Source organism: Triturus cristatus, chromosome 4_2 (assembly GCF_964204655.1).
Source record: "Triturus cristatus chromosome 4_2, aTriCri1.1, whole genome shotgun sequence".
In the NCBI taxonomy this organism is placed as follows: domain Eukaryota; kingdom Metazoa; phylum Chordata; class Amphibia; order Caudata; family Salamandridae; genus Triturus; species Triturus cristatus.
This window is the reverse complement of record NC_140586.1, coordinates 87,544,587-87,570,447: the sequence shown is the minus strand read 5'-3', so window position 1 is coordinate 87,570,447 and position 25,861 is coordinate 87,544,587. Positions and strand designations below refer to the sequence as shown.

General features: G+C 44.7%; 1 protein-coding gene across 1 annotated transcript in view; it reads left to right on the top strand.

Moving 5' to 3' along the window:
• LOC146833056 (potassium channel subfamily T member 2-like) overlaps positions 1 to 25,861 on the top strand; it is a 783,113-nt gene that overhangs the window by 324,373 nt on the left and 432,879 nt on the right. Inside the window, exons 15-16 of the mRNA XM_085599884.1 lie at positions 9,704 to 9,812; positions 22,809 to 22,865. Coding sequence (XP_085456010.1) covers positions 9,704 to 9,812; positions 22,809 to 22,865 — 166 coding nt within the window. The remainder of the gene's footprint in view (positions 1 to 9,703; positions 9,813 to 22,808; positions 22,866 to 25,861) is intronic.

Here is a 25,861-nt window from a genome sequence, read left to right as displayed (position 1 = left end):
TACCTGAAACAGGAGAAATTCAAGAAGCTGACCCTTGCGCAGGTTCTTCAAGCGTGGAAGCAAGGAGACTGAATGGTGTCACTCGACTTGCAGGACGCGTACTTCCATGTCCCAATCCTGAAGTCGCACAGGAAGTATCTCCGTTTCTGATGGATACATCTGCCAGTGGATTCCTCACCTTGTGAATATCCCCTGCGCCAGCATTCCACGGAACTTTTCTTCCCCAGCATTCCACGTCAATGTGGGCGACGTCATAATACACCGGCTCCGCTCGCGACTCCGATCGACGTCACCGGAGCCATAAGAAGCCCACGTCGGCGTGATGACGTCAGTTCCCTTTTTTCCACGCCTTCGACGCGCAACGGTTTTTCTCCAGTGCTACTTTGTAGTTTGGTCGTGTATCTCTGTTTATTCGGCTATGTCTTCGACTAGGAAGTCGGGCTTTAAGCCCTGTAGGGAGTGTGGAGGCCTGATGTCGATAACGGATCCACACCAGAATTGTTTATGATGCCTCTCCTCGGAACATGATATGGAGGAGTGCGGATGCTGTAAGAGCATGAACCCGAAGGCACTCAAGGAAAGGAAGACCAAGCTCTTCATGAAGAAGATTGGTGAGGAGAAAAGAGGGAGGAAGAAGGAGAGATCGAAGAGAGAGTCATCGACTTCGAGGTCGTCGAGGTCGAAGAAACACCATAACAAGAGTAAACATTCTAGACGTCGATCCTCGAAGTCCAAGAAATCGAGGTCGAGGTCGGCTTCGTCTCATCGACGTCGGAGCAAAGGTTTGTCTCCTTCTCCTTCACCTTCGAGGGGCCGTCTGGGGATCCGATTCGACCTCGGAAGGTCCGGCTGGCTTTGGAGCCTCCTTCAACGCCGAGACTGGCTCCATCGACGCCGAAACCGGCTCCATCGACGCCGAGGCTGACTCCATCTGCGCCGTGTCTGGCGCCGTCGACGCCGGTTCCTCTGGTTCCTCCAACGCCGCGTACGACGTCGCCGACCTCGGTTCCCCGAATCCGGTCGAGGAGGGAAGCCCAGAGGGTGTTGGAGGAAAGAAGATATCGAGAGGTGGAAGAAGGTGAGGTTGATTCTTCTTCGGACGAATTCGAGGGCATTGAGGAAGCCAGTGGGCTGGATACGACCCCAGAGTGGGAACATGCATCTGCCAGGTCTTCTCCACCTCATGAGTTGGCTCCCTATCATGTAGTGATAAAGAAAGCAGCAGAGCTTCTGGATTTACAGCTGCCTTCTGTGGAGTACAAATCCAACCTGCTCACAGAAGTGTTACATTCTCCGACTTCGACATCAGAGCCCTTGTTGCCTTTCAATGAGGCCATATTGGAGCCGGTATTAGAGGTATGGAAGAAGCCCCTTTCATCTCCTGCAGTGTGTAGACAGGTGGCAAGAAGGTACAAGGTTGCACCAGGGGATCCTGACTTTTTATCCACTCATCCGTCCCCGGACAGTTTGGTTGTGCAGGCTTCATGCTCCAAGCATGCTTCCGGTGCCTTTCCTCAGTCTCCAGCTGACAGGGAGTCTAAAAAAGCTGATCAGGCAGCCAAAAAGACCTTTTCGACAGGAAGCATGGCGTTAAAATCGACTAATGCTACATGCCTGCTGGGGCGTTACGTGCACGCTCTAATGGGTTCCATTAAGTCCTTGGCTCCTAAGTTGCCTGAAGGGGATAGGTCATCCTTCATGGAGGTTGTAGCGGACACTCAGGCGGCTGCCAAGCAAGTTATCCAGTCAGGGTTGGATACTGCGGACTCCGTGGCAAGGATCATGGGGTCGTCTGTTGCTGTAAGAAGGCAGGCTTGGCTCCGTAACTCTGGTTTCTCAGCGGATGTTCAAGCTACGCTGGTCGATCTTCCATTTGATGGTCAGAAGCGGTTTGGGGAGAAAGCGGACTCTGCCCTTCAGCGTTTTAAGGACAGCCGATTGACTGCAAAATCCTTGGGCCTGCAAGTACTGGCAAGGGGTTCGACCTTTCGAAAATTTAGGGGCTTTGGGCGATCGTCTTTTCGCTCTTACCGGCAGCCCCAGCAGCAGCAGCAACAGCAGAATCCCCTCTATAAGTCCTATAGAGGGAGGCAAAGGGGTCGGAGAGGTTCTGGACGCAACCCCTCTTCTTCCTCCTCCTCTGCTCCCAATGAGGCCTCAGGGAAGCAGCCCTAGAACCCCCATCCTGGCTCATGTAAGGCCTGTGGGGGGTCGGGTGTCCTACTTTCTACGGGGTTGGAAATCGGTTACAACAGACCTTTGGGTTTTGAACCTCGTAGAGACTGGGTACGCCCTTCCCTTTCGGGAGTTTCCTCCCCCTTACCCTCCTTGCCAAGGTTATTGTTCGGAGGACCACCTGCTTCTCCTGCAGAAGGAAGTTCTAGCCTTGCTCCAGAAGGGTGCAATAGAGGTGGTTCCGGAGCAGGAAAGGGGTCAGGGATGCTACTCCCGGTATTTTCTGATTCCCAAAAAGGACGGCAGATTGCGTCCGATACTGGACCTCAGAATCTTGAACTTTTACCTGAAACAGGAGAAATTCAAGATGCTGACCCTTGCGCAGGTTCTTCAAGCGTTGCAGCAAGGAGACTGGTTGGTGTCGCTCGACTTGCAGGACGCGTACTTCCATGTCCCAATCCTGAAGTCACACAGGAAGTATCTCCGATTTACGGTTGGGTCGCAACATTACCAGTTTGCGGTCCTCCCGTTTGGTCTTACTACCGCACCTCCAGTCTTCACAAAGGTGATGGCAGTGGTGGCTGCCCATCTCAGGAGGTCGGGGATTCCAGTTTTTCCCTACCTGGACGACTGGCTTCTGAAGGCAGAGTCCCCAGAGATGGTGCAGCATCATCTGCAGGTAACATCGCAGCTGTTGTTCGACTTGGGTTTTTCGATCAATGTGCCCAAATCTCACCTGGTGCCCTCTCAACGCAACCTGTTCATAGGGGCGGTACTGGACACTACTGTGTGTCGAGCATTCCCTCCTCCTCAAAGGATTCTCGACATTCAGGAGTTGGTCCCTTTATTCCACAGTGGAGCGGTTGTTCCAGTTCTGAAGGTCCTTCGCCTGCTCGGTCTGTTCGCTTCCTGCATTCTGTTGGTCAACCATGCACGCTGGCACATGAGGGCACTCCAGTGGTGCCTCCGCAAGCAGTGGTATCAGCACAACGGAGATCTCAGGGAGTCAATCAAGATCTCCAGAGAAGCTGCAGCGGATCTTTCATGGTGGAGCGTAGAGGGCAATCTGTCGCAAGGAAAGCCCTTCCATCTGCCTCCATCGGTGGCCACAGTGATAACGGATGCATCCACCCTAGGGTGGGGTGCTCATCTGGGGGATCTGGAGATCAAGGGTCTTTGGTCTCCAGAGGAAAGGTTGCTTCATATCAACCTTTTGGAATTGCGGGCGATTCGTTTGGCGCTCAAGGCCTTCCTCCCTTCCCTTCGCGGTCAGTCTGTTCAAGTCCTGACAGACAACACGACCGCGATGTGGTATGTCAACAAACAGGGAGGAGTAGGGTCTCTTTGTCTGTGCAGAGAGGCCTTACGTCTATGGTCCTGGGCTCAGGACCATCAGATTTGTCTGATGGCAAATCATCTGGCCAGGGTGCTGAACGTACGTGCGGACAGTCTCAGTCGGCGGTTCTCCGCCGATCACGAGTGGAGGCTCCATCCGGAGGTGGTTCGTCATGTCTTTCGGATGTGGGGGACACCTCGGGTGGACCTGTTTGCCACCCGCGAGAACGCGCACTGCCCGTCATTCTGCAGTCTCCGGTATCCGATGCAGGGGGCGTTGGGGGACGCGTTTCAGTTGAGTTGGGGCTCACAACTCCTTTACGCGTTTCCTCCCATACCTTTGATTCCTCGGGTTCTGAGGAAGATTCGCCAAGACCGGGCCCAAGTTATATTGGTCGCCCCGGATTGGCCAAGAAGGGTGTGGTACACAGATCTTCACCACCTCTCCTCGTGCCCTCCGCTCCGTCTCCCTCTGAGGGCAGACCTCCTCTCGCAGTCGGAGGGGCAGGTTCTACACCCCCACCTCCAGAGCTTACACCTTCATGCCTGGAGATTGAACGGGGCAACCTGAGTTCATTCTCTCTTCCACCTGATGTGGTGGACGTTATTTTATCGGCCAGGCGACACTCCACCAAGTCCATTTACTCCTACAGGTGGTCTAAGTTTGTAAAGTGGTGTGGAGAGAGATCCATTGATCCTTTAAAGGCCCGTCTGTCCAATGTGCTTCAGTTTGCTCTTTCCTTGGCTCAGCAGGGCTGTGCTGTGGCCACGGTTAAGGGCTACCTTTCGGCCTTATCGGCTTTTCTGTGCCTCCCAGATCAACCTTCTCTATTTAAATCTCCGGTTGTTCTGAGGTTCATCAAGGGCCTTACAAAGATGTTTCCTCCCACTCCATTTGTAATGCCTCAGTGGGACCTTAATCTTGTTTTAACCTTTCTAATGGGGTCCCCTTTTGAGCCTCTTCATACTTGTCCTTTGAGGCTGTTATCATTTAAGGTGGTTTTTCTTGTGGCCATAACCTCGGCAAGGAGGGTGAGTGAGCTTCAAGCTCTTAGTTCTAAACCCCCGTTTTTAACCTTGCATGCTGAAAGGATGGTTCTCAGGACCAGGGCTGCTTTCCTGCCTAAGGTAGTCACTCCGTTTCATTTGGGGCAGTCCATTACTCTCCCTGTTTTCTACCCTCCTCCTCACCCTTCCAAAGAGGAGGAAAGACTCCATCGTTTGGACCCGAAGAGGGCTGTCAGTTTTTATCTGGATAGAACCAAGGACTTTCGCCTTGATGACCAGCTCTTTATTGGCTACATTGGTCGTTCTAAGGGGAAGGCGGTGCACAAGCGCACGCTGTCAAGATGGATAATTCTGACCATCAAGATCTGCTACGCCCTGGCTGGTAAGACTCCTCCTGATGGCATTAGAGCGCATTCAACTAGAGCTAAAGCCTCTACATCTGCTTTGGCCCGGGGTGTTCCTGTGGCAGATATTTGTAAAGCCGCGACTTGGGCCTCCCTCCATACTTTCGCAAAGCATTATTGCTTGGACTCTGAGATGAGGAGGGAGGGCCACTTCGCGCGCTCTGTGTTACAGGACTTTCTGGTATAGGAAGGTGGACACCCTCCTCCGGGAGTGGGGACTGCTGTGGGAATCTATTCACAAGGTGAGGAATCCACTGGCAGATGTATCCATCAGAAGAACAAGTTACTTACCTTCGGTAATGCTTTTTCTGGTGGATACAGTATCTGCCTGTGGATTCCTCACTGACCCACCCGCCTCCCCGTTGTCCACCTTTGTATACCATGAAATAGGTCTTGTTGATATGTTTTTATACTTTGTTGTGCAATTATAGGAAATGCTTGTTTATTTAGCATTCTTTTCCTTTGTATGCTATGCATATGTGTTGGTGTATTGTATACTGTGTATACTTTGAGTCTGTCGTTAGTCCACCTGTTCGCCTCGAAGGCACGGGGAAAAAATGGGTGGAACTGACGTCATCACGCCGACGTGGGCTTCTTATGGCTCCGGTGACGTCGATCGGAGTCGCGAGCGGAGCCGGTGTATTATGACGTCGCCCACGTCGACGTGGAATGCTGGGGAAGAAAAGTTCCGTGGAATGCTGGCGCAGGGGATATTCACAAGGTGAGGAATACACAGGCAGATACTGTATCCACCAGAAAAAGCGTTACCGAAGGTAAGTAACTTGTTCTTTACGGTTGGGTCGCAACATTACCAGTTTGCGGTCCTCCCGTTTGGTCTTACTACCGCACCTTGAGTCTTCACGAAGGTGATGGCAGTGGTGGCAGCCAATCTCAGGAGGTCGGGGATTCCGGTTTTCCCCTACCTGGACGACTGGCTTCTGAAGGCAGAGTCCCCAGAGATGGTGCAACATCATCTGCAGGTAACATCTCGACTGTTATACGACTTGGGTTTTTCGATCAATGTGCCCAAATCTCACCTGGTGCCCTCTCAACGCAACCTGTTCATAGGGGCAGTACTGGACACTACTGTGTGTCGAGCATTTCCTCCTCCTCAAAGAATTCTCGACATTCATGAGATTGTCCCTTTATTCCACAATGTAGCGGTTGTTCCAGTTCTGAAGGTCCTTCGTCTGCTCGGTCTGTTCGCCTCCTGCATTCTGTTGGTCAACCATGCACGCTGGCACATGAGGGCGCTCCAGTGGTGCCTCCGCAGGCAGTGGTATCAGCACAACGGAGATCTCAGGGAGTCGATCAGGATCTCCAGAGAAGCTGCAGCGGATCTATCTTGGTGGAGCGTGGAGGGCAATCTGTCCCAAGGAAAGCCCTTCCATCTATCTCCATCGGTGGCCACAGTGATAACGGATGCATCCACTTTAGGGTGGGGTGCGCATCTGGGAGATCTGGAGATCAAAGAACTTTGGTCTCCAGAGGAAAGGTTGCTTCACATCAACCTTCTGGAATTGCGAACGATTCGTTTGGCGCTCAAGGCCTTCCTCCCTTCCCTTCGCGGTCAGTCGGTTCAAGTCCTCACGAACAACACTACCGCGATGTGGTATGTCAACAAGCAGGGAGGAGTGGGGTTGCATTGTCTCTGCAGAGAGGCTCTGCGTCTATGGTCCTGGGCTCAGGACCATCAGATTTCTCTGATGGCAAATCATCTGGCCGTTGTGCTGAACGTACGTGCGGACAGTCTGTCGGCAGTTCTCCGCCGACCACGAGTGGAGGCTCCATCCGGAGGTGGTTCGTTACGTCTTTCGGACGTGGGGAACCCCTCGGGTGGACCTGTTCGCCACCCGCGAGAACGCGCACTACCCGTCATTTTGCAGTCTCCAGTATCCGATGCAGGGGGCGTTGAGGGACGCGTTTCAGTTGAGTTGGGGCTCACAACTCCTTTACGCGTTTCCTCCCATACCCTTGATTCCTCGGGTTCTGAGGAAGATTCGCCAAGACCGGGCCCAAGTTATTTTGGTCGCCCCGGATTGGCCAAGAAGGGTGTGGTATGCAGACCTTCTCCAACTCTCCTCGTGCCCTCCGCTCCGTCTCCCTCTGAGGGCAGACATCCTCTCGCAGTCGGAGGGGCAGGTTCTACACCCCCACCTCCAGAGCTTACACCTTCATGCCTGGAGATTGAACGGGGCAACCTGAATTCCTTCTCTCTCCCGCCAGATTTGGTGGATGTTATTTTATCGGCCAGGCGACACTCCACCAAGTCCATTTACTCATATAGGTGGTCTAAGTTTGTTAAATGGTGTGGAGAGAGATCCATTGACCCTTTAAAAGCCCATCTTTCTGATGTGCTTCAGTTTGCTCTTTCCTTGGCTCAGCAGGGCTGTGCTGTGGCCACGGTCAAGGGCTATCTTTCGGCCTTATCGGCTTTTCTATGTCTTCCTGATCAACCGTCATTATTTAAATCTCCGATTGTACGAAGGTTTATCAAGGGCCTTACAAACAAGTTTCCACCTACTCCTTTTGTAATGCCACAGTGGGACCTTAATCTTGTCTTAACTTTTCTGATGGGGTCCCCGTTTGAGCCTCTTCATAGCTGTCCTCTGAGGCTTTTGTCCTTTAAAACGGTCTTTCTTGTAGCCATAACCTCGGCAAGGAGGGTGAGTGAGCTTCAAGCTCTTAGTTCTAAACCCCCGTTTTTAACATTACATGCTGAAAGGATGGTTCTCAGGACCAGGGCTGGTTTCTTGCCTAAAGTAGTTACTCAGTTTCATTTGGGGCAGTCTATTACTCTCCGTTTTTTATCCACCTCCTCATCCCTCCAAAAAAGAGGAAAGACTTCATCGCCTGGACCCAAAGAGAGCTGTGAGCTTTTACTTGGACAGAACAAAGGACTTTCGTCTGGACGATCAGCTCTTCGTGGGCTATGTTGGTCATTCTAAAGGAAGAGCGGTGCACAAGCGTACTTAATCGAGATGGATCATCCTTGCCATCAAGATCTGCTATGCCCTGGCTGGTAAGGTTCCTCCTGAGGGTATTAGGGCTCATTCAACTAGAGCTAAATCATCTACATCTGCTTTGGCCAGGGGTGTTCCTGTGGTAGATATTTGTAAAGCCGCGACTTGGGCCTCCCTCCATACTTTCGCAAAGCATTATTGTTTGGACTCCGAGATGAGGAGGGAGGGCCACTTCGCGCGCTCTGTCTTGCAAGACTTTCTCGTATAGGAAAGGTGGACACCCTCCTCCGGGAGTGAGGACTGCTGTGGGAATCTATTCACAAGGTGAGGAATCCACTGGCAGATGTATCCATCAGAAGAACAAGTTACTTACCTTCGGTAACGCTTTTTCTGGTGGATACAGTATCTGCCTGTGGATTCCTCACTGGCCCACCCGCCTCCCCATTGTCCACCTTTGTATACCTTAAAAGGTGTCTTGTTTGAGATGTTGTAATGCTTTCTGGTACATTGGTAGGAAATGCTTGTTTTTTTAGCTTTCCTTTTGTTTATGTACTATGTATATTTGATTGTATGTTGTATACTGTGTATACTTTGAATTTGTCGTTGGTCCACCTGTGCGCCTCGGGGCACGGAAAAAATGGGTGGAACTGACGTCATCACGCCGACGTGGCTCTCTAATGGCTCCGGTGACGTCATACGGAGTCGCGAGCGGAGCCGATGCATTGTGACGTCGCCCACGTCGGCGTAGAGAGCTGGGGAAAACAGTTCTGTGGAATGCTGGCGCAGGGCATATTCACAAGGTGAGGAATCCACAGGCAGATACTGTATCCACCAGAAAAAGCGTTACCGAAGGTAAGTAACTTGTTCGTTAGTGTGAATTTTGATGTCATTACAGTGGACAATGTCCTCTTGTCTGTAAATGACAGCACGCTACCACCTGCTACATGCTACAGCTTACCATTTGTCTGCTGAATGGGCGTGGCTCTTTTGCCAACCTTGAGTTTTGTGCGACCCTTGAATTTTTCACACTCCCTATGATTACAATTACTCCAGAAATCGTTCCAGGACCATTGCCCCTGGGTCACAAAAATTGCAAAAACTATGGCAAGGGTGGGAACTCCCTGACCACAGGGACCATCTGGAAGGGTTGGTACTCTCCACCCCATCCATTTCGCAGGTTTGCTACCCTAAAGAGCCGCAAGAGTGTCTTGGGTCCAGCAACCAAGACTTCAAGTTCAAAATATCCTAAAAAGTTGAAAAGAAAAAACATGATAGAGAGGCACAGGAGGCTGGGTGCAGGCAGTGACCAAAAGTTGGGCACTGCACAATTTTCACTGTGCACTGGCTTTACGTGGCAGGGCTTGGCTGAAGGAGTTGAGTGGCCGTGGCTGCTGCGTAAAGCTGAAGGCGCTGGGACTAACCCCCATTGTGCGCAGTCAAAAGGTGTGTGCAGTGGGGGTTGTTTTATGGAAGATGAATGAAATATATCATCAAAAATCTCCATAAATACACTGAAAAAAAACGTAGTGAAAGGGAGGTTATGGTTTCTTATGCTTAGAACACGTTAATGTGTTAAAAATCCTCTGAAATGCCACTAAAAGCCAAACAGTGGTAATAAACAACATTTACACTGTGCATGCCTCCATATATGCTCTATATATTATCAGCTTCATGTTTTGTGTACCATGTTAGAACAAAAATTATAAATAATATCTGCCTAACTAAGGTACCATGGTGTCACTTTGTTACTTTCTTAGAATGAATTACCTTCCTCTCTCTTTCTCCCTCATATACTCACTCTGAGTTTTCTCTCTACAGATCACGTGGTCTGCGAAGAAGAATTTAAGTATGCCATGTTGGCTCTAAACTGCGTCTGTCCCGCCACCTCCACCCTTATCACATTATTGATCCACACCTCCAGGGGGCAGTAAGTACAGTAGTGGAAGCTGCAAATGCCAAAGACTACACTAGACCTATATATATATATATATATATCTCAAACGGTCCAATATTGCCATCAAGGGATTCTGGTAACATCATAAACCAGGAGGTCGAAACCGACTGGTTGGTAAATATCAGCAGAACCTCGAGATGGCAATAAAAGACCATATTAAATATGTTGTTTATATTGTGTATAGTACACGTTTATTTTGGGGGTATGTACATTGAAAAGGATGTTTTCTTCAAAGTGCTGCTAACAATCGGCATTGATTGGAATTATAATGTTTCAGACTTGATTAACTTTCATTGGTTCCTTTTTGATAAAACAACGGCGGTGAGAGCCAGTATTTGTGATTCTGTGACTGTAGGGTTTACTGCAAGATTATAGATTTATTATATTTGGGGCATAATTTGCAGATTTCACACAAACAAATTCTATCTGAACTGTATGAAATAATACTGCCAAAGTATGTGTCTCATAATTTCCATATTTGCCAAATTATTTAGATTACACTGCCACATAATTGGTCCTCCATGCCACATGATCCTTGTAGTGCTGACAGTAGGGCTCTGCAGAGTGGTTCGGGGCTGGCATTATCATGATGGAACCCATTCTTTACAGGGAACCATGGAATATTTTTAGTACTTCATGGTTCCGGTAAAATATTGGTTTTACCACTGCATTTTGTGAAATGAAAGCACCCATTTGTATAATCTGCAGGCTTCACTACATAATCAATGCCTATATAAACTTTTTTTGGTATCCATCCATCCATCCAGTTTAAGAAGTCCTTCGAAGCATGGCCGTGGAGCTCCAAGCTAGGATTGTCTTTTGTGAAGCTGTTTAGGATTTGAAACCAATGTATCGTACAGCAGGTCAGATGTTGTTTTTAGAACCCAATACATAAGTTATCATCGTTTTCAATACATATGAACGTTTATTATTGTCCTGAAACCTTAAGCCAGTGCTGAACATCTGTATCAATAAGTGAGGTGTCTCTCAAAACATTACTTCCCCCTCACAACGATAGCACCCAGAATCAGCATTTAACACTTAGCATCTGTGGGTGAAGTCAAAGATGGCGCAGAGAAACGGGCGTAGACCAGCATGCATGCTTGTTTACCCTCAAAATAAGGACAAACATAATTGGATACAGACAGTAAATATCTTCACTTACGATCATATGGCTGGCCTTCAAAATGAGAGCTAGAAGAGCAAACATGCTTGCATAGCACCCAAATTCAAGCCTAGAACAGCGGGCACGCCTGCATATCCTTACAAAAATGTCACCCTGGTTCAGGCATAGGCTAGCACATGTCCCCACTTTCTCACGAAAAGACAGCACCCAGAATGAATCATGGATTAGCAGACATGCTCACTTGACTCACAAAGATGCACCCAGAATTACTTACAGAATAGAAGTCTTGCTTTCTTACCCTCTCAAAAGTGTCCTCCCGTCCGGCATAAACCAGAAGATATGAATGTTTACCTTCACCAAGATGGCAACTAGAATCAAGTATGAACTGCAGACATGCTTGTTTATCCTCACAAACATGGCACCTAAAATCAAGCACAGGATAGCAGACATGCTTGCCTAACCCTCACAAACATGGTATAGGACAGCGGACATGCTTGCTTACCCTCCCAATGATAAAAGTGAGGACCAGGCATAGAACAGTGGAAATGGTAATCTCCCCTTAAAAATGGTCCTTTTACATGTCGACGAACGGTCATTGGAAAAATGAACGTGCTGCACTCTGTCTGAAACAGAGAGCTCCACAAACATTGATTTGATAAAGCACACATTGTTCATTTATGTCATGTGAAGAAACATGGAATAGGCTCTTTCCACTGATGTTTTCACTCCAGAGATCGTAGACGCATTTTGCAAATACTTTTGACAGACTGTCAAGGCTTTCGAACTGTACCTATACAAAACAACCAGTGCTACAGAACATGGATAATTACTAGTTGATATACCACTGAGAGCAACCCAAAGTATCAACCATATTATTAAGAGCAATGACAGCAGTGGACATGTTTACCAATCAAAGATGGCTCTACTTTTTACACTGCAATGAAATTATCCAACTCTTGACAGATGGTCAATGCGATCAGAGAGGGGTTGGTTCAATGAGGAAGGGAGATGATGTGAGACAAAGATTGATGCTGATGAGAACCTTTGTACGCACTGCATTAGGCTCCATTGCTGCGAGTTGGATTTTATTTGAGAAGTGTGTTTTAGGTCAGATGTCATTTGGGAGACATCAGCAACTGCGACCAAATATATTTAGTTGTGTACGTCTAAATGGAGAGATTTTTTTGAAATACCTCTGCGGATTGCTTTTGTTTTTAGTCTGTCTCTCAGATAAGCACTTTTGCTGGTTTGTTTTGCTGGCTCCCAGTGGGTTCAAGTAGCTTTGGGGACTCTCCATCAAAGAGCTCCCAACAGGATGTATGCAGGGCTACTACAAGCCAAAAGTGTGGCCTCATCGGGTTTGATGCTGTGGCTTCTCTCCTGTATGCTTATCATTCCTCCTTTCAATCTTCTCTGACCTGTTTAGTCATCTAGTACTCTGACCATTGACTCAGGCAGGTACAATCGATAGATGCAAGCCTCGTAAAATGAATCCCACAGGACAAATGCACGTTTTATGTGTAGTCTGACCATGATCACTTCAAAAGCAGAGGTCTGCGAAGTTCTGAAGTGCAAGGCCTTGCAACTTTCAGGATAGTTTCTAAACTTCGCCAGCTGTGTTAATTGGGAAGCAAACAGAGTTTAAACAAGCATTTAAACCCCAAGGGAGGGACATACACAGGAAGAGGAAGGAAAGTCATTAAATACAAAGCAAACAGAAGATACTGACAAGAAGGTTATCCAGAGGTAAACAATGCGCAGGCCCAAAGCCCAGTGTAAGTTTTCATATAGTCAATATTATGTCTTAGACAACAGACAGCTGAAAGTGGTCTGTAGGCGCGACCTTCAAAGAAATGTGATAATGTGTCTGCAGGAACATTCCAGATGTCACCTAGGGCTTTGAGCGCACTACTCAGGAGGCATTGTCCTTATGTTTATTGGTGGCATGAGTCCAGCTTTCTGTCACTTTATCACTTTTTCTCCTCTCTCCCTTGTCTGGCTCGTTCTCCACCTCCTTCTCACGTGTTTTTCTCATTTCTTGACTGTTTCCTCCTCTCCTTTCTTCTTTTCTGTCTGTTGTACTCATATCCGTTTCCTTCTCTTCTCAGTTTACCACTCTTTTACCTTTATCTCTGTCTCTCTTGTTTTTCTCCTTCTCAGTCTCCTTCTCTCCTGTCATTCCTAATGCTTATTTATTTCCTCCTCTCATTCCGTCTCTTCAATTTGCTGTTCTCTATCTGTCTTTCTTCTTCTCTACTTATTTATCTCTGTTTTTCATCTTTCTCTCTTCTCCGAGTCAGTCTGTCCTTGTTTTTTGTCTTACTTTATGGTTATTCTCTACATCTTTCATTTCATCTCTTCTGTCTGTGGTTCTCTATCTGTTTTCCTTCTCATCTGCCTCATCACTATGTCTCCTCTCTCTTGCCTGCCTCACTCTCTCTTTCTCTTTTGCATTACTTTACGGCTGTCTCCTTTCTTCACTCCTTTCCTCTCTTCTGTCTTCTTTCTCTCCTTGATTCCCTTTCTTTCTCTTCTGATTAGAAAGTTTGGCATAGACCTACTGACAGCTCATCACAAATTATGAGCCCTGTGTGTCTAAGAGGGCTCCTCTGGCTCTGCCCTTGTCTCTGTTCTTGAGTTAATAGCTGTATCATTACCTGGATTTATCTCTTAAACATAACTTTCTCCAACACTCTCCATTGCCCTGGGAACTGCACTAGAAATTCAAAGATTTGTTCTGCAGACTTCAAGCAGCCAATGTTCTCTCTCTGCACTCCTTCCATGCCCTCACAGCTCAAAACACACCTCTGTACGTGCATGAACAGTAACGCACACGACATACATGCACACAACCAAACTAGCACACAGTTGCAGATGTCAACCACACTCTACTCAGCTGAACTCGCATACATGTCACACGAGCATGGATACATGGACGCGCACCTATGTATACAATACACAGGTACCCATACAGGTACACACACACAACCACATTTAGGCAAAGGTAGACACACAAACCCATTCACAACTGAGGTGTCGCACAGTTTCACAAACTTAGCCTCACCCACACAAAAGTACACATGCACACACACGTACATAGTAGCACATATACAAGCACGTTCACATATTATGTACCACACAGCCGATGCATCTGCAATAAAGGCTCTAAAAAAATAGTCAATTTAATTGGTAACAATTCACAAGAAGGGTATAATCCTGAAAAAAGCGAGTTTTTAAGGTCTTCTAAAATGTAAAAGAGGCCGCCCTTGTTAAAGGGCGATCCGACAACAGTAATACAAGGATGTCCAACATCGGCCAAGGTCAACGAGGTCCATGCCAGATTTTCAGAACCACCACTGAATACTTGAGTTCTATTACATTCATTGTATGCAAATGTATTCTTTATGGCTATACTGAACATCTGGCATGTAGTCAGCCATCTTGTGGAAAGTTTAACTGGGCAATAAGAGTTTTGAGAAAAACAAGTGTAACTGCATGCCAGCAACAGAAATGCTTTTCGGCTTCTTAAGAACCCTCTATTACAAGAAGCATAGTAAGAGCAGCTTAGTAAATCATAGGGGTCTAATAACTGATTATACAGGCACATCAAGAAAAGATTTCGTAAAAGGGTTAAAGTCTACCTTCTGAAAAAGGATGCAATTTAAGGAGCTTGGTGGATGCGGAATAGGACTTTATAGAGAGGAATGCTTATCCCTTGGGATTATAAAGTTTTTGTAAATGTCCTGGGTGCTAATAATTGTGTTTGGAAGATAGTTAAATCATATGAATCATGAATTATAGCTGAAGGTGTTTGTCTTGTTAGCTGCAGCCCTTCCCTGAAGATTTCACTGGTGTTTAAAAAAGTATTAAAGAGAGAAAACATTTTTTGCAGTACTATTTAATGAGATGTCATGGGATATGTTTGCATCGATTACTTAAGTTTTTCTGGCAGGGAAAGAAAATATTGTGCAAATGAAAATTACAATAAGTATTTATCACTGCAGATTTCTAATCTTCCACAGCAGTAATGCCTGATTTGGCTCTGCACTGTCAACCACGCTGTTTGGGTGAGGAGGCTGAGCCTTGCCATTGGTAGACTTGCTTACAGGCAGGACTCCATTAGAGAACCATGTGGCCATCTTGAAGGACCACCACCGCTCAAAGAGAGCACTGCCTTTTAGCACTCTAAATAAATAGCGAATGACAACCTGAATGAGTTCTTCTCATTGGTCAAGACTACTAGCACAGCTTCAGACTCTTGGACGAAGAGGATAAGGAAGGAGTAATGTCTTAGCCCCCAAGCCGGCAAGCTGCTACTTCTTCAGTTTGCTTTCAGGTTGTCTTAATACAGAGAGAAACTTTAATAAAGTAGGCCTGTATCCTTCAATTGACTTAATTATTCATTTGTTTATGTATAGAGTTTGTAAAGCGCTGGCTTGTGACGCATTGCCACTTCTTGACACAAAGAATAGGTAAATGGGGTTGGAATGTCTGGAGGTTGCTCACCCTCTTTCCCGCAATTACACCCCGACCTAGGTTAAGACAGTTGTGTCGAGAAATCCAGTAGACCATATCCGAACTTTGACTGGGCTCAAACTGTCAGCAGAGGAGCCCTTTCCCTTTAGCAGTGGGTGGGGGGTTACTCCTAATACTTTCAAGGATGGAAGGGAAGGATTTTTTGAAGAAGACTTTTTAAATGTATTTTTCGAGTTTGCTGAATTTGATTGGATTTTCACATTCAGGCTCAGAATTTCTGAGCTTGTTCCCTACGATAGGGATACATTTCCCACCAAGGGTCTTCCTGCTAATCCTGGTCTGAAAAACCAGGTTGGCCTTGCTGGATCTTGGATTTCTATTTGGGATATATTTCATGAACACCCCTGGAGGTATTGTGAGCCGGATCCAACCTGAGGTTTGAGGATGAGTCTGAGGCTTTTATACATTATTTTCTGTGCACCATAAAACAATGCAGTTCTTTCATGGTCCATGTGATGTGATAGTCTCTAATATTAAAGCATAACCAGTCTACTTTATTTTGAAGTCTCTGTAGTGTATGAATTTATTTCTGAGGTCATTGTTTATGAATAGAATTACAGTAGTACTCTCAATAACACACTTGAGGTCTTGGCGTCTCATTAGATCAATTCATAAGGATGCTTGAGCAACAGGAGGAGCCTTCTCCGCAACATGCGATGGAGTTTAAAGTTTTAGGTTAGTAGTTTGGTATGGTGACAAAATAAGAGGTCCAATTCGAGCCATACTATGATGTTGTGCAGAGCTTTGGACAACCAAGCAGGTTGCCACTTCCGCTGGCCAGTCGAAAGAAAGGGTGTCATCTGAAAAAGCTCCCAGTCTCTAGACTTCAGTTTTAGAGTCATTCATCCATAGCTCAATCTCTGTCATCCATCAATACAAGTCTTGTAGACAGTTGGAAATACTCCCGTCATAATTAACAACATCAAGAAAATAAGATCGAGTGCCTCTGAAGTAACGTAAAAAACAACTCAGTGCCACACAACCCGGCTGCACACAAGGAATCTGAAAGCATACAAAGCTAGAACAGCAGCCACAGGACTTAACTGTAACACAAATGTTCAGCTGGAGATCATCTGTGTACATTTCTAACAGAATTTGGTGTTGATAGACAAACCGGGCGAGGATACAGGATGCCCTGTAAAGGTATAAGGTACTGGTGAGAAGTTTGGCACAATATTGGGCAAAATATGCGCTATAGTAATCTTTAAGATTGGGTACGGCTAAACCTCCTAATTCTGTATCGGCGTAAAGGATCCGCATTGCGATCCTGGGACTTTTTTTTGCCCATATAAACCCTGTGAATAGTGATTGTACTTTTGAGAAAAAACTACTGGGCAAAAAACAGGGAATGGCAGAAAATAAAAAATTAAATAGCGGAAGAATAGAAATTTTTATAAGTGCCACTCGCCCTAGGATGGAAAATGGCAACGATTCCCATCTATTAAATAAAGATTGAACCTTGCGTAGAAGAGGATCAAAATTTAACATAACTAAATCGGAAACCAAAACAGAGTACATAACTCCTAAATACCTCTTCGGTCTAGGATTAATACAACCGGATAAATCAGTGTGTAGCTCAACCTCACCCCCACCACAGACTAGTATTTCAGTTTTTTTTTTATTAATTCGATAACCACCCAGATGTTCGAATTCCTCAAAAAGCTGAAGAGTGGCAGTTTGAGATTGAATATCCGACTTAATCAGTAATAAAATATCGTCGGCATATAGTTTGATTTTTGCCATGGAGGGAATAGGAGGAGAGATATTTACGGATTCCCGAATAGCTGTGGCTAATGGTTCAATAAAAAAAGCAAAAAGAATAGGGGACAAGGGGCAGCCTTGCCTGGTGCCCCGCTGAACCGATACTTTACCAACCATAACTGAATTAATGATTATATTGGCTTTGGCACCCGTGTACAAATTTTGAATTAAGCTAATAATCTGTGGAGGAATTCCAAAGTGATTTAAAATAACAAATAAAGTTGTCCATACCACTAAGTCAAAAGCTTTTTCCGCGTCTAATAATAAAATTAAAGCGGAAATTTTATTTGTCTGAAAATAATCTAAAGCCTCAACGAGAAAATGTGTATTTGTGGCTAATTGTCGACCTGCCACAAAGCCGTTCTGATCCGGGTGAATAAGATCCTTAGCAATATGATTAAAACGTATTGATAATAATTTGGTAAGGATCTTATAATCAGTGTTAAGTAATGTAATAGGCCTATATGAATTGGGATCTTTGCCTTTTTTAGGAAAACTCACGACTGTGCCCTCCCCAAAAGAATCTGGAACTTGCCCACCCATTAACATATAATTAACTAATTGTAGCAGCAAATCCGAAAAGGCGCAGAAGAAAACCTTAAAAAATTCAGCGGGGAGGCCATCCGGGCCGCAGGCCTTACCAATTGGGAGGTTCTTTACCACTAATTCCAGCTCTGACTTTGAAAATAAACTCATCATAGCTCCACTATCTGCCTGAGATAGAGAAGGCATATCATATCTTGCTAAGAAATTTAAAAGCCTAGAATGGTCTATTTCCTGATGATGGCTATATATCTGTTTATAGTGAGAAAGCATTATAGTACCAATAACATCAGACTGTGATGTGTCTAACAGAGTGATAGGAGACTTCAAAGTACGAATTGAATTTGCAGCGGCTTGCTCCTTAGCCTGCCAAGCAAGGAGTTTGCCAGAAAAATTACTATAGCGCATATTTTGCCCAATATTTAGAGCGGTTTAAATCCGGAACGCAGACCCCAACTGTGTTTATTAATTTCTTTATTAATAGAATTTGTCATGAGGTTCAGATTCCTTCTCCGTTACATATTTCTAAATTACCGAAACTTACTCGTTATAAGACGATGCTTTGGTTTTTTAAGCGTCAGGATGTCTTTCTTAAAAGATATTCTCTTCCGCAATTTAATCTTAGAACTCCCTTAAGGAATGCTCTTCTTTTTTTAGGAATAAAAATTGGAGTTGACACTGTACTACAATGGGCACTTTTGGGATTTCACTCTTTGTTAGATTTCTTGAGGGAAGGGACATGGTTGTTACCTGGAGAGATGCAGCTTATTATTCCTGGGAACTTTATGTTACTTGGTTCGTATGCTTTTATTTTTAAAACGTTGGTACAAGTTGAACCAATTAGCATTGGTTCCTCCAATCAACTATGGGACGATTTGTTTACGACTTGTAGGACGAGGAAGCCAGGGGTATGGAAACGTGTTCTAGCAGAATATACTGCGGATGATCTTAGCCAAAAAGCAATGAAAAAATGGCAAGAACAGGAGAATCATGTACTTACTATTAATACTTGGAAAATGATAAATAAACTGAATTTCAGTGTTCTTCGAGGATCTAATTGGAGAAGAATGCTGTTTTTCAGTAAATGGCTTCTGTACCGTACCCCTGCTGCCATTGCTAAAATGTTTCCCAATACTACCGGCACCTGTTTTAGATGCCATCAATATACTCCTGCAAACTGGTCCCACACTATAGCTAACTGTGTTAAAATAATGCCTTTTTGGAACGAGATATTCGAATATTTGCAAAAGTATTGTGGGATTCTGATTACTTATAATGTTAAATTAATATTGTATGGTTACGATTCCGATCTTGGTTTGACAGAACAGAGGGTTAAACTATTATTTATTGCAATGGCAGTTGCAAGGTCATTAGTCCTGCAGAACTGGAAGTCAGTTCATGTCCCTCTCTTTAGTGCCTGGCTGCAAAAAATTAGGAATGTTAGAAAGTCTGAAATGCGATATGCACAGCGAATAGGCGGGATTATGAAGTTTGATAGAATTTGGAATCTTTACTTTGTGTAATGGTTGATTTCCGTATTGTGTAAATTATTTTCTTCATGTAATTCTGTATTTTTTCTTTCTGCTTGCCAATTTATATTTTTTCTCTGTGTGCCAACTTATGGTAGTATCAATTGTATTTCTGACACAAGATTTTCAATAAAAAATTTAAAAAAAACAAATAAAAAAAAAAAAAAAAGAGAAGTTTGGCACAACATTTTGATATACCAGTAGATGCTATCTGGTGATTTCCAAAGAAATGAACCATGTTTTATGTGGAAATATTTTACACCTATAGTATAAATGTGAGGTTAAACATGAATTTGGAGATATGTAAATATGTATTTGAGTTTTAAAATACAATGATTTTAGTGCGTCCCATTGCGTTGTTTGAAGCTAGCACTATGGCAAATGAAATTAAGTATATTTCTCTTGAGAGAAGTCAACAACTACACAAGAGCACCTCTCTGTGGCTTGACACTGCTGTTGTCACTAATCTGAATATAAAGCAGGTTGTAGCATGGTGGATACAATGGAAGGTCCAGAATGCTTTATTTATGGTGACCAAACGTAACAGGTTTGCCTGGACAGTTCCAATTATTTACCATTTGTCCTGGCAAATTTCAGTGAACTCACTTCAATTTCCCATTTTTCAGAACAGGTCGGCTAAGAGCAGGGGATAACATTTTTCATTTGTTCCATGCCAGTTTCTGCTAATTATTTATTCTGAAAGATTTATCAATGGCAATATAATTTTATATAAGTAGGGAGCAGAGTGAGAAGGGTTAGAGAGGAACTTCATGTCAGAAGACTGCAACATAACAGGCCATATCACTTACTTCTGCCGAAGGCTAATTAGAGGCATACCCAGCCCTCACTTGCTGGGCTAAACAGCCTGCCTTATAACACAGATGAGAACAGCATTTGACACTGTTACATTGAACAGTGTTTACATTGTTCAAAACGGTATTTCGGTGTGAACCATCTTTAACCCCTTCCCTGCTCATGACGGAACCGTTCCGTCATGAGCCACGGTTGGCGTGTGCTCATGACGGAACGGTTCCGTCATGACAATCCTGTCGGCGGCCGCTCCGCCTGCGCGGCGCTGTTTCCCCGCCTGTGCGGGGCGACAACGCAAATGGGCGGAGTCATGACGGAACAGTCAGCACAGCTCAACTGTGGCTCATGACGGAGCGGCTCCGTCATGAGCACAGGCCCACGGCGCTGCCCCCCTGCCCCCCCCAGCGCTGCAGCGGAATGTCCGCAGCAGCGAAGGGGTTAAAACTCGAATTAGGCTTTGCTTTTGGTGCGGAGTTTAGTTGACTAAGACAAAGAAATGATGGTGGAATTTATATAAAACTGTACGCTTTCAATATGTTTTAATGTTTTCTGCTATTTACAATTCTTGTAAACTTTGCAGCTACTATTCTGTCTGTTTTTATTATAGTTACAACTCATATTGTGTGCACTAGGATAGGATTGTAATTTTTAAATTAATATTTAAAATATATCCTTTGTTTCTTAGTGTTTTTGAACATGACTTTCTATCATGCAAGAGGGTTGGGTTCCACTAATCATCCCTGTGTTGTTTCCCAAGAGAGACCATTAACTGAAATCTCACTCAGCTACTGTCACGTGTGTTGCGGGTGGTTGCAGTCTGATTGGCCTTCTATCTTGTGTTGGCACATTGAAAAGTCCTTTGTGCCACCAGGTCTAGAAAGCCTATTTTTTATGCCATGCTCTAGAGCCGGATTGTCCAATGTCGGTCCTTGAGGGCCGGATCCATGCCAGATTTTTAAGATAACTACATTTATCTGGCACCGGCATTCGACATGCATCACTAGTGTTCAGGCGCATGCCGGAGGACCCGCAAACTGTGCTTCAAAGTTCAGAAGCTTAGGTTGATGAGCCCCCAGAACAGTTTGGGAAGAGGTAGAAGAGGTGCTTGCCAAGGTGGAGGGGTGTGGGCTTGGCGATGGGAGTCTCAGGACTCCCTTGGTGGAACACTGCCCCCCTTCTTTTTGCCCACGGCCTCACTCAGGATGCCACCCTAATTCTGGAACTGGGCACCGCGTTAAGCATTTGCTGAGCGGTGAGGTCTGGAATCCTTAACACTTTGGTGGGATCAGTAAGCCCTGACTCCGTGTCTTGTAAATGTTGTGCCGCCTTGGGATTTTGCAGCTTGAGTAGCACACACACTCTATATGGGAGAGGAGACTCCTGGCAGTTGTGGTGACATTTTTGTTTCAGTAATTATGAGACTGAGTTGTTGCCAGTGAGCATACATTCCACAGTTGCTAGCCGGCATGCCAGGAGTGCAAGGTGACTCCTCTTGTGTAAAATTAATTATTTTATGCCATGAGGTTTAAATTAACTTTTAATTATTTGTTTGGCAGATGCAATTGTGACTGCTAAGTGACGCTTATTTTCGTAGCAAGATTATAGTAGCCCTTCTGGTGACTTGGCATCTTGCACGAGCGTCGAGATAAACATTGAGTCACATGCAGTCACCGGAGACTGTATTGACACTTTGTAGCTTTTGGAAAGGGTTTAGGTACGTCTTAGTAAACGGCAATCTATGAAGGAAACAATTTGTCTCACAAGTCATGGCTTAAAGTTTACAACAGCTGCACTGAATGATATTTTTAAAATCAGTTTTGCGTGGACAAAATTGAGTGGACCAAATTTACATGGCAGGTTGTATCCAGCATTTAACTTGGACACTGTTATGGATCATTACGGTCCTACTAGAATACACTGCAACCTATAGCTTCGTAAATTCAAACAATGTCATATATGTAAATGTGTACACGTTTTTATTTTGCTTTCTTTTATTAGTCCTGTATATATTCACTTGCTAACAATGCTTAATTTTATATGTAACTTATGTCTGTGATCATGTGGGCATTCATTACTACTGGTTAAGACCATGTCATAGTATATTCTCTATGTCTATGTTACAAACAGTACCAGGAGGTAACCAAAATGGTGTTTCGCTGATTAAAAAGGCTGTTTTTCAGCCAACACGCGTCTGTGTCGCTGGGTCATTGAGGGCTTGGCTAACTAATGTGGATATGCTAAAAATCTGGCATGGATCCGGCCCTCCAAGACTAACATTGGAGAACCCTGTTCTAGAGGAACTAGAGTACGTATCAAGTTGCCTCGTCTGTTTTTTATGTTGATGTTTGCTGTCAGTTAAATGAATCTGTGCACCTCTGTAGAGTCAAAAGTGTAATCAAATGTCCCTGTTTTTGTTTTTCAAAATTGGGTCATCCTACCTTATTTATTTTGCTATCAGTATCCTTACTTCCTATTCTTAGGCAAGTACTAGGTTTATTTCAGGGCGTGAATGTGCCTGAATCTCCTGTTATCTGGAAACTCTTTTGCTTAGTGAAGTGAAGGACGAAGCCACAAGGCATAGTGAAGTGGTACAGTATGCCGGTGTAGAGACATGGGGCTTGCTTACTTAAAGAATTATTTTGTCTCTTTCTCCATCCTTGACAGAACTGCCCCCTTGGAAGCCTTTCGTCAGCGGGCAACCACCTGGCAACCACTCTCCAGGTAAATGACTACAGAACTAGGAATGCATTGTTCGACGTTTTTTGTAAAAAAAATGTTTGTACAATGTATTGATTAAACAATATCTTGTTGCCACCACCATTCAGAGAGATTCAAGTGCAATCTAGCTACATTGGAAAGTTGCAGGATGAAACATTGATGACCACTAGCAGGAGAGAGCAGATGTAAACTGGTGAAGGAGTGACACCCAGTGGCTCGTAATAGTATGGCACTGGCTAAGGACCTGAACGGAGCAAACACTAGTGCAGTAGTGACACCAAGTGGACAGTCACAGTACAGAGCCGATTTTAAATTCAGGAGATAGTAGACACTGTTGCAGTAAAGCAATGACTCCCAGTGGTCAGTCATAGTATGGTACAGTTGGTTGTCCTAGAAGGAGTATACACTTGCACAGCAGTGACTCCCAGTGGTCAGTCTATGATATTCCATACGTTCCTGTGATGATATGTGCACTGTGCTTTTCACCCTGTGAAGTTCTTTCATCCCCTTAATAAAAGAGACTCTACATGTTTCTCACAGGCTGTAAAACAGATTTAAAAAAAAGAATGTGTTAAAAAAGGTCCCTTATCCTTCTCAACTCCCTTCTCTGATTTGCATTATTCCCTTCACAAAAGACGCTTTTCAGACTCTTTGAACCAAGGCTGTGGCAGATCTAAGCTCCTCATTGCTTTCATCGGACACCGCAACGGAGGTCAAAGATTGGCTGCTCGCAGAGAAAAGCTTCTAGGGGAAGGCACAGCAGGAGAGGGGTACAACGACTTAAAATTCTATATACGAGAGGAGATAGAGAGGGGAAAGCTCTCTCACTGCAATACAGGGTAAGGAGAGATGTGAGAGGGAATTTCAAGTTCCTTGAGGGATATATACAGTTATGAAGGAGAGAGGATTTATGGGACACAGATTTAAACGCTACAGTCCAAACATACAGTAAAGAAGGAAGAAAGCAGTATGCGAGAGACCTCCATATGCCCAAAGGTATCAATAAAAGTGAGGGGTGATTTGAGTGAGACATTTAAGTATCCTAAGGGTATGCTAACCGTGATAATGGAGAGGTTAGTTTGAACAGCAGGGAAAATTCCCCAAGTTCTGAAGGATCAAGTCGAGATCATCTCTCAGAGTTTGGCCCTAGCTGTAAGAAAGCAAAGCTGACAGAGTATCCTGTTTGCCAAACTGAATGTCTGTGTGCTCTATTTCGAGTCAGGCTTGTTGTCATGTTTCTGATGGAGTTACCCCTCTGGCCCTGCCAGTTGAAACCCTACACTGAAGGCCCGACAATGTTTGGTCCATACATTGGTAAATACATCAGACTATCCACCCTATTTAGAGCGGATGGTCTGAACTATTTTTTTCTGTTCGAGAAGGGAAAGCCTATTAGTTCTAACCAGATAAAAATAACCAGCATTAGCAATGCAATAGGTCTCACATTTCCGAGAGTTTGAGCTATTGCCATTGTAAATGCCAACAGCTTAAAATCTCGCAAATGCGAGACCTATTGCATTGTAAATATTTTTTGTTTCCAAGCGCCCCATGCCGCGCTTGCACTTAATAGATCCCACACCCCTTTCTAGATCAGACAGTACTATTTTATGTGACAAAGTGTTGAATGGAGGGGGACTGGGGTGCAAACGTTAAGGTACCGGGTTGATTGTGTCTAGTTATAAATGGTAGCAAACATCATGTTAAAGTGCTCACATGGAACTTTAGAGATCTCGTTTCTCAGAGTAAAAAATACAAAGTCCAAGCATATATTAAAAGACAGAAGATTCAAGTTGCTTTTCCTGCAAGGAACACACCTCACAAAGGTAGAGGGACAAACTTTGTAAAACAGTGGAGTAGAAGGGTATAATTTACTCACAACACGGAAACTGCTTAGGTTGACATGGGAGGGAAAATGATTTTTTTGTTCTTCCAAGGTGACCTGCAGATATATTTTAAGAAATGGATAGGTCCCCTCACACACCTGATTTAAGGACGTGTGCAATGTAGACAGGGATACCAAATTAATTTGAGCCCTGACGTAAGCCAATGACCTGTATGGATATGGTATGAAAACAGGCCAAAACATGTTGGCTAGGCTATAGAGGTTTAATAAATCATATTTCATTCTAGAGCTACGAGACATGATTGTAATCCCATTTAGAGTACCCCACTAATAAAGTTGAATTCTTCATGGGGTATACCCTAAGGTATTTTCATTAAAAGTTCTGGATCCCTGCAGTTATCCAGCTTACTTCATTTGACCTCACAAATAGAGGTTGAGTTCACCAAGGTGGTATAGATCAGTCATGATGAAGCATGCCACAATAAGTGGATGAGGTAGCCTATACATATCTTAAAAAACGAAGTAATCATTGTTCCTCCCTTGTGAACCTAAGCACTTTCTGTGTTGTGAGATTTCTGGGTTGAAAGGCTGTGCTTAGGTTTTTCACCCTCTCACACTCCTTTGGTGGTACACATAGAGTGTAATTTATGACACAGTCAGCATTTGCCCCCAGGGTGCTGATCTGGATTCTCCCAGGCAAGCCATTCCAACCTCAGTTTGAAATTAATTATGCTGAAGGCGGATATATTGTATTGGGGGTAGATTGAAAGGGAAGACCATAGCTTTTATAAACATATACGCTCCAAATTATAATCATCAGAGTCTCCTGGATGTCATGACTACAATGCGCTACACACTAGTTATTGGGGGAGATTTTATTTACATAGAGGATTTTGCACTAGATAGGTCGCACCATCTCTTGCCCTCTTCCAAGATTTGTAAAACCGCTAGGTTCTTTTGCAACTGGATGCTGCAATGGGGAATAATAGACTCTTGAAGAGCACAAAATCCTGGGAGAAAGGAGTATTCCTTCTACTCTGGTATGCATGACCGGCATGTTTTTTTCCCCGGAGTTTTATATAGCGTGAACTTGAACCAAATCGGGGATCAGAGCGCTTTACATAGCACAGTTGCGTTACATGAGGACACATTCATT